General features: G+C 37.4%; 1 protein-coding gene across 2 annotated transcripts; it reads right to left on the bottom strand.

The window, feature by feature from the left end:
* Positions 1 to 1,268: 1,268 nt before the first annotated feature.
* gpr180 (G protein-coupled receptor 180) lies at positions 1,269 to 12,065 on the bottom strand. 2 transcript variants are annotated; one of them, XM_017482309.3, is made up of 9 exons: positions 11,827 to 12,065; positions 11,349 to 11,489; positions 9,131 to 9,331; positions 7,708 to 7,888; positions 7,545 to 7,594; positions 7,242 to 7,399; positions 4,782 to 4,973; positions 2,996 to 3,073; positions 1,269 to 2,893 (listed from the first exon to the last, which is right to left on the bottom strand). In XM_017482309.3, exons 1-9 carry the CDS (start codon positions 11,963 to 11,965, stop codon positions 2,741 to 2,743), a joined length of 1,293 nt encoding a protein of 430 aa, XP_017337798.1. In that variant the 5' UTR covers positions 11,966 to 12,065; the 3' UTR covers positions 1,269 to 2,740. The 2 variants fall into 2 exon arrangements, with proteins under 2 accessions (XP_017337798.1, XP_017337799.1); XM_017482310.3 differs by having other exon boundaries at positions 7,359 to 7,399.
* Positions 12,066 to 12,094: the final 29 nt, after the last annotated feature.

Genomic DNA, 12,094 nt, shown 5'->3' with positions numbered 1-12,094 from the left:
GAAATGTAAAAGAGGGATAAGGTTAAGTTTTTGTTGTTAAAGCTGGAATATGACATATTCCATATTCTGGAGTTTCTATATCCAGATCCCTGCTGGGGAAAAAACAATCCATTCGAACACAGGTTACCAACCCTGGTCCTGGTGTCCTGATCCCAATACCCCTGATTCAACTTATCAGCTAACTGACAGCCCTGTGGTGAAGTGACTGTTAGAACAGGAAAAACAATAAAATGTACAGTACATGGGGTACTGTAAGAAACAGGTTGGGAATCTGTGCATTAGGAAAAATCTCTAATGGTTTCTATCACATAATGGAAATCGTTTTACTGGTTTACATCAGAATCAGATTCCATTCAAATTTTCTCAGTTTCTATTAAATACCACAAGAACTTGACAGTTTTTGTACATTATTACCATCAGAATAATATTAGATAAACAATTATGAACAGCAAATTCTATTGAACTACCATTACGATTCAATTAAATTCTTTACAGAACATCAGAAACACAAAATAAGCTAAATTTACAAGGACTTCACAGTGTACCCTGGAATCCCCCATCCCCCACATTAAATATGCTCTTATTGCAAGTGCTGTAGACATGTCTTAGTATAAAACTACACAAATGATAATTTTACTGCAATTGCTGTAGCATGATTTATATAAATTATTCAGTTGTTAAGAAGAATAGACCCATTTGGGAGTCTTATGTTACCTTCCTTTCATGTGTCATGATATCTTTAATGGATAGGTGAGCACAATTAAGGAGACAGTCGGTTTAAACAGATACATTTTAACCTGGTTTGCAGTTTGTCAGATCACCAGTTTATTAGCATCAGTGGAGATTGTTCAGAGCCTAAAAAGTACAACATGATGTCCCACAGCGTTCTGTTATTCTCTTTATATAGCCAGCTGCTTGGACATGTAACTTTGTTTTTACCTTACTCCTTTGAGGACTTTGAGATTTTGGATGCAACAACACCCAAGACACTAAATATCCTGAAAGTATAAACATATATTTTGTTCCTAAGGGCATGCAAACATTTGCACTCAATTGCAGTTAAAAAGCCAAATTCATGAAGTGTTTTACATCTAACAAGGACATGTTGTAATCAATGTGCAACTGCTACATAGTGCTCCCCAGTGGAGAAAGCCAGGTATAATAAGCCATGGTAAAAAACAACAGTCTTGTATATCAACATAGACATATTGTACCTCCCATAATAGACACAGGTTTTTGCTTATGAAGAGTGTACCCAGTTCAACAGATCAATATATATTCTCTGTTTTTATTCATCATAAACAAAGGAAAAACATTAGACTTTTTCACTGGCAAAGTGATTGTCATTTCAGGCACTTGAGAAAACAAACATCAAACCACATATACTATTAAATGTACTTTGTAATTCAAACAAACATTGGCATCTTTATTCTAGTTTAAAAAAAAACATGCTTGTGACTTTATTAATTATGAGTGCAAAAGTGTGTGAACCACATTGCTCTATACAGTCAAGAATCCAATAAAGAGACCTGAGATTTATTGTAAATCATTGTTGTAATGATTCACATGAAAGATCTTTCATGGTGGGATTCCATAATACTTGTGAACCAGTACTATTCATTCATCTTAAGTAACCACCTTATCCTCGTCAGGGTCACTGTGTATGGAATGGAATACAATCTGGATGGGATGCCTACCCATTGTAGAGTACTGTGCACACACTCATTCATACCTAGGGACCACTGTGCCACCTTGAACCAATCCCATGTTCCAGCTCTTTAAAACTATATGTTTAGACATAATCTGAAGAGATGGGTAACAAATTAAAGGGGGAAAAAAACAATATAAAGTGTCTTAGTAAGCTTGGCCACTACAAGGTGTACAACAGCTTCAATACTCCTTATTATATAGCTTCCTACAAGTCTCTGGAACTGTAGTGGGGGGATGTACACTATTCTTCCTAACCTTGGTGTTTTGATAATAGTGGTAGAGAATGCAGTCTAAAATGTCACTCCAAAATCTCCTGAAGGTCTTTAATTTGGTTGAAGTGTGGTCACTGTGAAGGCCATAACACATGACTTATATCATTTGAATCCTCATCAAATCATTCAGTGAGCCTTTGTGTCCTGTGGATGCGTGATCTTGTCTTCCCAGAAGAGACCACTCCCATCCGTGAACTTAAAAATGTTTCATCATAGGATAAAGGTGATCAGTCACAATAACTTTGTATAGTTTATCTGGTGACTCTTTCCTGTAACAGGGCAAGATATCTCTGATAACAGAGTTGCTGATATTTCATTTAAGTTGTCATCAGTCTGTAGTTTGCAATCTTAATAGGTAGACAATTAAACCACAGATAAAATACAGAATGTCTGATGAATAAGGTTATGGGTAGCAATAATACGACGTTTCCATATGTCTATATGCTTATCTACAATGTCCTGTTAAACAGATGAAACATGGTTAATCAACATAAAATGAAAACTCAGTCCTGCCTGTCCATCTCAATACATTGTACAGGTGTTTATTTTCAGAAGGGTCCAGCAGTTGTATCTTATCTCTGCCTGCAACATTGCATATGATACAATGTATGTGTGCATGGTAACACGTACACATGATAATACATGTGATTTTGCTCCCTACACACCTCTTGCTCCATCTATCAGCACAGTGCTTCTTCTGGAGTGGCCCTGTTCTCCATAATTGACAGGCGTCAATAGTGCATTATCAATATTGCTCTTCAGTACTGTCCCCGCGGGCTTCTGGACATTGTTAGGGGGAGTGTCACAGAGGAAAGAGATGACACTTCCCAGTAAAGACTACGGGATAGGAATACCCTATACAAGATCACCACGGAGATGGACTGGCACAGAATCACACCAATGGTTACGACCTAAAACACAAGCAGCAAAAGTATATACAGAAGCTCCTTTTGACATTCCATTTTATTTTCTTAAATGTCTTGAAATCATAGTGTCAATGGTAGCTCTCTTACCTTTTCCTTTTGATGCTCATTGAATAGGATGGAAAGGAGAACAAGGACTGGGTGACACAGAAACCACAGGAAACAACCCTAACACAACACATGACAGACTTCACAATTAATATTTGCATTAATATGCATCAAATGCATAATACCCGTTTTATAAGCCCACCAATATCATACATGAGAGACAGACCTCCATCAAAGTAGTGTAGTAAAACTAGAATGCATCTCAGGTAAATATCTTAATTTATTCAACATTTTTTTCAGTAAATATATTTCCAATGAGGCTATTCAAATGAAATTTTCACCAGACATCAGTATTAACTAAAGAACTCTGGACATATAAAGAATTCACAACATTAAAGTCCATAAATAAAGGTATGTGTATAAAGTGGAAGGGCACAATAAAAAAAGTATTGAACACACTAAGAAAAAGCAGTTCTCCAAGGCAAGGTAAGGCAAGGAACCAGCTGAAATACGTAAGTAATTATACCTCCTATCTGTGCAAATTAATATCAGCTGGGTTAGTAAATTGATGGTCTATAAAAAGGCTTTTCGTTACCAAGGTGTCACACAAGAAACATCTCATCAAGGGTAAAAGCAAAGAGCTCTCCCAAAAACATATTGATGGAATCGGATACAGACATGTTTCAAAACTTCTGAATCTTACAGTAAGCACCACTGGGGCCTTTATCCACAAGTGATATCCGCAAGCAACATCACTCAGTCCTCAACAGTATTCAGTAGTGATTTTGACCCATTCTTCTAAACATGTTGTCTTTAAATATTGTTCAATTGGATTGAAGTCAGGTGACTGACTGGGCCATTCTAACACCTTGATTTTTTTTTTCCCTCGGAAACCAATTGAGACTTTCCTTTGATGTATGCTTTAGATCGTTGTCCTGCTGGAAGCTCCACCCACATCTCATCTTCATCCCGGTGGATGGCAGCAGATTCTTCTCAAGAATCTTTCAATAAACTGCTCTATTCACCATTCCTTCAATTACACGAAGTCTGCCAATACCATGTGATGAAAAACAGCCCCACACCATGATGCTTCACCTCCAAACTTCAATGTTGATGTAGTGTTTTAAGGGTGATATGCAGTGCCTTTTCTTCTCCAAACATGGTGTGTAGTATGACAGCCAAAAAGTTCCATTTTGCTCTCGTCTTACCAGACTACACTCTCCCAGTATGTCATAGGCGTGTCCAAATGAGTTGTAGCAAACTTTAAATGAGCTCCGACATGCCTTTTCTTTAGTAATGGAGTCTTGCGGGGGGAACATGCATAGAGGCATTAACGGTGGAGTGCATTGCCTTTTGTTTTCTCTGTGACCATGGTACCTGCTACCTCCAAGTGTTTCTGGAGCTCTTTGAGTGGTAATTGGCTCTTGGGTTACATTTCTGACTATTCTTCTGACTCCCTGGTCATCAGGCCATCTTGCCCGGTATCAGAGCCCGACGTCTCTCTTGTGGCCGATTAGGCAGAAATCCCGACAGCCACCAAAATACAATGAAACGCCATCCCAGACGAGTGGAGGTTATTATAACGGCAAAGGGGAAACTAAATCTGGAATGGGGTGTTCATCAAGCGCATATGGGTCTGACTCTTCAGGTGTCCACAAACTGATTGTTTATTTGGGCAGTGTTAGCAGTTTGAAAGTTTGTTCCTTATTCAGAGACCCCATCAACACAGTTACTTAGTGCCTTCTCAATCATGTCTGATATTTCCACCCAGACCTCTGTGAATCTGCTCAAGTGTAAAGTCATTTTAAAATAAACTGTATTGATTTACCTTGGCAAAACTGAGGTAGAAGTCCCTTTTGAGCATGTTTCGCTCCGCAGAGATAATCCGGTACAGTACAGATGCAAGTATCAGTGTGAGAATAACATGCAACACCATCAGCAGTAAACGAGGTACACTGTGATGACCATGATAACTGTGGTGCTCGGTGTCCTCAAACTGCTCCCAGATCAGCAGTGCTCCCTATAAGGTCACAGGTGAGTTTGGTTACTACACTGTACTCGGAAACATTTATGCACTGACCAGAAATTACATTAATACATTCATGTAGAATCATTGGGTCAAATTACTTCACTGTATGTGATGATCATATGAGGAGACTAAATAGCTAAAACAAACTGTTACCTAGTTTTAAATACCAGACAGTTCAAATCAGCATGTTTTGGTATGTGCAGCTATAGTTTTAAAGTGACAGTACAGCAAATAGCTAAGAGAGAGAGAAAAAAAACATTTAAAGATAACGTTATTACATTCACACACTACAGACAATTTGTAAGTCAGTCAGTCTACAATCACCAGACTTAGGGGATGCTCAACCGGCTTTTTTTTTTTTTTCCCACTTCATAAGAAATAAACAAAAATACCAGATATGACAAAACAATTTTTCTTTAATAGCTGAACAACACTCTGGCTTCATGAAACATCTCAAGCAAATTAAATTAAATTGTTTTAATTAATAACATTTTTCCCCAGATCAAGTAAAGAAAAAAAAATTATGGAAGGAAAAATGTATGGAATCATCAACAAACAAACAAACAATCAAAAACAAAAACACACAATTAGTACTTTGTTGCTCTTTCTCAAGCTTTTATGATGGCCTGAATTCTTTGAGGCATGGACTTCACAATATTCTCCATCAAGCTGGTTCCAACTTTCTCGAACAGCAGTTAACAGATCAGCTTTGCATGATGGAGCCTTGTCATGGACCAATTTTTTAAATTTCCACCATAAATTTTCAATCGGATTGAGATCCGGACTGTTTGCTGGCCATGTCATTGAATCGATATGCCTTTCCAGAAGAAAAGCTTTAATACTCGTCATATATCAAGGAGGTAACTCTGGACTTCATTTCCCAGCAGCCACTGCACCATATTACTGTCACATGACCACCTGCATCACATTTTTATTTAAGGAGCACTCATATATATGTAGCCACTGTTTGCACTGCTTCTTTGTCTTCTTCTTTGTCGTAATTGTCTATCCTTGCTTTTGTCCGTGTGTCGATGTTTAGTTTTGCCACAGTATTTAGCCTCGTGTTATGGTGTCTTTGTTTTTGTGTCTGTTTGTTTATTAAATGTTTGAAATCTGTGATTGCTTCCGCATCCATCTTTGAATTGTGACAACTCTTTGCTCTGTGGAGAGATGCATTATCATCCTGAAAAATTATTTAATCACCACCAGACCTATTTTCTATTGACAGAATCGGAATAAAAGTCCAAATTTTCAATGTACACCTGTGCATTGTCTGTTGAGGTCTCCACTGATCCTTTACCTGACATGCAACCCCATATCACACATGAGTGGGGAAATTTGATTGTTTTCTTCAGGCAGTCATCTTTATATGTTTCATTAGAACAGCGCCAAACAAAAGTTCCAGCATCACGTCCATATTCAAGATTCATCACTGAATGTCACTTTCATCCAATCATACACACTCCATGATTGCTTCTCTTTAGCCCAGTGTAAACTTGTTTTCTTCTGTTTAGGTGTTTGTGCTGGTTATCGTTTGGCTTTTCTATACGTAAATCCCATTTCATGCAGCTGATTGCTTACAGTTCTGTCACAAACGTTGACTCCTGTTTCCGCCCAGGTGTTTTTCATTTGTTTTGTTGTGCATTTTCTATTTTCAAGGCATATTGCTTTGAGTTTTCCATCCTGAAGTTTGCAGTCTTCCTTGGTCTACCGTATGTTTTCCTTTTATAACCTTCCCATTTTGTTTTTCCCACCAAATTTTAGACACAGCTGACTGGAAGCAACCAACATCTTTTGCCACACTCTGTGTTGGATTTCCTTCTTAAATGAGTTTTTATAATCCTTTCCATTGTTTCAATTGACAACTCTCTTGTTGGGGCCATGTTTCCTTTCAAAAAGTCCAACGTTAAGGTCTGTAAGCACTCTCTTAACTGCAGACTAAATTGCATTTTTAGACTTGTGGTGGTATTTGTTTTAGAAATGCAAATTACAAAGTGATTCCATAATTATTCCCTCTACTTGATCTGGGAAAAAAATGCTATTAATTAAAATAATTTAATTTAACTTGTTTGAGGTATGTTTCACAAAGCCAGAATGTTCAGCTATTAAACAAAATTTGTTTTATGTCATATCTGTGATTTGTTTATTTGCTACGAAGTAAAAAAGCCAGGTGAACATCCTCTAAATGTGGTGATTACATAATATTTGCCAGAGGTTGTACAACACATGTCTTTGGATATCAACTGGCTGAAGTCTGACCTGTGTAACAACTCCTCCAAGAGCAAGAACACTGGATGTGGGAGAGGAGTCCCACTGCAGTGGTTTACTATGGGATTTCCTGCCTCGGCTTAGCGTCCAGCCCATACACAAACTCACCAGCATGTATAGCATCTGCACTTGAGCCACCATGTCACAGACTACACAAATACACACAAACGGAGCAACAGTACTGACAGAGATGTCCTAATTTTATTAACAAAATAGTTCTCTCATTGTCCAATTGTGACAAAGAAATACTATTTTTAAAAACACTAGTTATTAAAAAACACTAGTTATACTTACACTCTGCAAGGTTGTCCATTAGAGGTATTCCCACTCCATCTCTAGCATACCTGCAGTATAAACATGATGTAATCATTTCCACTGACAGCATTAGAAATTTTCTGATATAGGAAATTTACTGATACAAAGAGAATGCTCAGATAATGTCAGTAGTCAGTCTCACTTGGCCATGTGGATGTAATTCCAGAGCACAGACAGACCTTGCAGGAACAGAGCCATTGACAGGATCTTCAGCACCGTGTGCATGGGACCTCCCTTATACAAAACCTGCCATAGGGGCTGCATGTAGATACAGGAGGCCACAAAATAGGCCAGAATCAGCAAGAAGAAAAAGGTGTGCAAACCTGAGGACAGCCAGAGGACCAGTAGTGTCACACTGTTCTCTATGATACCCTTATGAGAAAACACATTTAAAACAAAAGAGGCAAAAGCAACACAATATCTTATATTAATAGATTTTGGTAACCTGATCCCAAAGAATTCTCTCAATACAAGTTAAAAGCCGCAGTGCCAGTGTCACGATCTGACTTCCAATGAAGTCTTGTGTATCCTACTGTTTACACAGCCTTTTTTGCATGGAAAACAGTGTAGAATAGCGCTATCAGATAAAGCCACTGTGCAACTTTTTAGCAGCAGCTTGGTGTTGTCAGTAACCATAATCACGTGTTGTAGGCTGTGTAAGAAACCAGCTTTATTGTGTCATATGAATGTTAAGCAGTTTGAATGGAACAGATGAGAGAAAATGTCCAGCTTTTTGAAAAATGGACAAACTGTTCTGCTCACATTTGCTGAACCATTTCCAGGTATTTTTCCGCGCTTCCTTTTCTTTAAATTTTTTGCCACCTAGTTGTTAACATTTATGTGGCTGCTTGGGAAAACTGTTCATATTGTCAAATTTTGACACTTTCTACTACATATAATCCTGAACGCTACAGGGATATATGGCTCCCTTTACATTGCATTTATCTCCATCAGAAGTACATCTGATTACCCCCAAAAGTGAAAAGAACTTAAAGATTCCCAATTCCTTTGACAGACACCTCACCTACCTGTAAATTAGCAACCTTATCACCTGAGCTATAATTCTTTTTTCTTAGAATTGATTTTTATTATTTTTATACTGTATGTGTAATATTTGCAGTGTAAGAGATTTTGTGAGAAAGCTGTGGTTTTGGGTAACTTGTGTTTTTAGCTATGTATGTATGTTTAGTGATGTATCTTATTCAGTTGTAACTCTACACTACAATGTTATCCCAATATATTATTCTAAAAGATATTATGAAAAGTGCAATAACATGTTCTCCATGCCAGATCCAGATTTGTCTGTGACTGCAAAAGCCATTAGTGAAGTAAATTTATTCTGTACACTGAATATTTAAAAGCAATTCCATGTTGTTTTTCTTAATAATAGTAATAATAATACAAATAAAAAGATGAAAATTCTATATTTTAATATTTATTTTACAATTATATATATATATATATATATATATATATATATATATATATATATATATATATATAAAATGACAATATGATATTTATATGTACTATATATGTATTCATATAGGATATAGCTTCCTCACCGGCATCCTCGGCACTGAAGTGGTCCATTGGGTTCCCTGCTGAGTCTGGGTTTAGCATGGTGAGCTGGAAGCCCACATCCTCTAGCACACCATCTAGCTTCTCTTCCTGGCAGGTGTAACGGTCTGCATATATCACATGCCAGGCCTGGGGTCTGGTCTGTCGTGGTATGGTCTGATTGTGTTCCTCTGTGATCAGCGTTACTGAAAAAGTATTAGAAATGTGAACGTGCAGTGAGTCATATTTTGATTGTAGCATCTTTCTGTCAAGTCTAAGAAGGTTTGAGACACTTTGAGACAGAGGAATTATATATCACTCTTCCATCTAGAAAATTTCAAGCTCCTTTGTTTTCAGAAGTTTCTTCTTATAGATTGCATATTCAATTGGAACCACTTGTTTTCAAATTTAAAAGTTTAAATTCAGAGATCAAGATGATCATTGCAAAAATATTGATTTTGTGTTCCTGAAACCATTTCTTTAATAATAATAATAAAATAATAATTAAAAAACTATTTTTTTATTATTTTTTATTTTATTATTTTTTTTTTTTACAGTTTTATGACACTGGTATCAGAATATTGGCTCTAATTATTGGTTGATGTCTAATACTAATCTGATATTGACGTTCTATGAGTCAGTGGATTTTATCAAAAAATATGTTGACACAGATACAGAGCCCATGTTTCAGGAAAGTTACACTGGTCTTAATACCAATGCTCAGTATCATATCAGTACATTCTGAGTTATTGTTTTCTTGAAACATCCATCCATGTTGAAATCTTAACCATCTGGCAGAGGTAACCAGGTTTTGGGCTAAAATATACTTGTGCATAAATTATACTCATGCTAGAAAGCTTGGTTATATTCATGCTGAGCAGCTGCTTATAACTGCCTAAATATTTCTTCAGCTTACAAAGAAGCTTATGGCAACTGTTTGGGCAGCACCTCAGCTTTCAGTGTTACAACGACTTACTTGATGTTGTAATTGTAAAACATTACGACTTAAACACGACAACATATAACAAAATTTTAAGCACTAAGAGACTTGTATGCCTTAGATGTCTCTCCCATGTAAACCCTTGAAGTTTCTATGAGATATGTGCATGGTCACTGCAGGCTAGGCCACAGCTTAGGATCATTTACCCACTGCCAGGATGGCAAGCGATAAGGATCCTGTAGTGCAGTGGTTCTTAACCCGGGGGGTGCGGAGAAATCGGAAGAGGGGCGCAAATTGTTTTCAAGAAAAAAACAAAACAAAACACAGACAGAGCATCATTTGGGTACTCTGGGTATTTTATTGCTTTTCAAATAGAATGTGCATAAATGAAAAACCCCATGTTCCCTCTCCCTCTGCATTTTCTTTTTGCTGGGGAGACGCGGCACTCAACCTGCCTTTAATCTAGCTGTCAGTGCAGACCAGTGTTGCCAACTTTTTGCAAACAAAAGTGCCTAAAGACAAATCTAGTGACTTTTTTGGACAAACCTTAGCAACTTTCAAAATGTCACCAGTACTGTCCTGGTCTTGTCGAGGTCTTGCTTTCCCGCTGCACTCTCACCTCTCTCTCTGTGTCTGCTCTGTTCAGTGAGGATCCGAGAGCCGGAGATTTAACAATGTCATGGATAACGAGACGCGCCCTTCCTCCCAATTTACATCATTCATATGTGAATGTTTTCAGAATGCAAGACGAATGTAATGCAACATGTTTTACATGTAAAATAGTCCATGTTATTACAGCCTAGTTCTCTTGTTCAAAGTAGTTATAGTGTTCAGAAACATTTTTGATCATTCATGTTCCATACCTGTCCGTTATACAGTTTTATAAAAGTCATTATAAGTTTGTTTTTTTTTAAATCATAAAAAAAAGTTGTTTTTTTTTGGTTTTAAAAGTACAAAAACACAAAAGCAAAAAATAAATAAATAAAAATCTATCAATCAAAAACAGATTATAGATTAGGTGTATATTATATGCCACATTGTAGGAGGAGGCTTGGGGGGGGGGGGGGGGTATTAACAAAAGGTTGAGAACCTCTGCTCTAGTGGTACATGGCACATCTTGTGGCCATTTGAAAATGTTAATTTAGCCAAATATCTCTTCCTGCCTTTTAGTGATAATCCATAATAATAAGAGGATAACATTTAAGATAATGTCATAGCCATATCATATCAAATAGCTGGAAAATATTGTTTGTACCACTACAAAATAAAGAGACTGAACTTACTGGTAAGCTGGGCTCCTGACACTCTGCCCAGACAGCTTAGGTTTTCAAAGCCCTCGATACCCTGAAACAGCAGAAGTCTGGCCTCTTTATGCACTGCCAAGGGCACGTTCTCAAGGCGGTAAGACATCAACCCATTTTCCCCTAGAAACACCAAACACCACACACACACACACACACACACACACACACACACACACACACACACACACACACACACACACACACACACACACACACACACACACACACACAGGTGGCTAAATTAACCTACACTGATATGCTCTCTCTCCTTGGAAGTCCAGACTCACAGCCATCAGTTCAGTCAAAAACAGTCTGTACTGCACCAATGTGTTTTACCTTCTTCCTATAAAGTGTCTGAAACTTGATATGCATTTAAATAAACGGAAAAAAAATTCAGAATATAGTATATAATTATTGTGATAATAAAACGACAGTAAATGTGAATCTAGTCACCCACCGTGGTAGAGAAATCTTGTAATATATTGCCCATTGTTTTCCCTAGCTATATGGCTTCGAAACACTCCCGATACCGTTTTCCCACCAGCAGGACAATAACTGTGCACAGAAGCGATCAGAATAATTGTAAACGCATACATTGTATCATCTCTCTGCCATAAAACCACTTATTTTCCGTAATGAATGAACATTACACTTCCCTTACGTCCGCCTTACTGATTAACAGATTTGCAGACCAATCATATGAGTAGGATTTCGAGCGCGCGCAG

The sequence above is a fragment of the Ictalurus punctatus genome, chromosome 12 (assembly GCF_001660625.3).
Source record: "Ictalurus punctatus breed USDA103 chromosome 12, Coco_2.0, whole genome shotgun sequence".
Lineage (NCBI taxonomy): Eukaryota > Metazoa > Chordata > Actinopteri > Siluriformes > Ictaluridae > Ictalurus > Ictalurus punctatus.
The sequence above is the reverse complement of the archived record's forward strand: the minus strand, read 5'-3'. Positions and strand labels throughout refer to the sequence as shown.

What these genes read in the sequence shown, in the direction of transcription:
- gpr180 (XM_017482309.3), bottom strand. Translation starts at nt 11,965, where the DNA reads ATGTATGCGTTTACAATTATTCTGATCGCTTCTGTGCACAGTTATTGT. An exon ending in TACAAGATTTCTCTACCACG is followed by an intron (nt 11,490 to 11,826) that starts GTGGGTGACTAG and finishes TGGTGTTTCTAG; the next exon opens with GGGAAAATGGGTTGATGTCT. An exon ending in AATGGACAACCTTGCAGAGT is followed by an intron (nt 7,400 to 7,544) that starts GTAAGTATAACT and finishes GTATTTGTGTAG; the next exon opens with TCTGTGACATGGTGGCTCAA.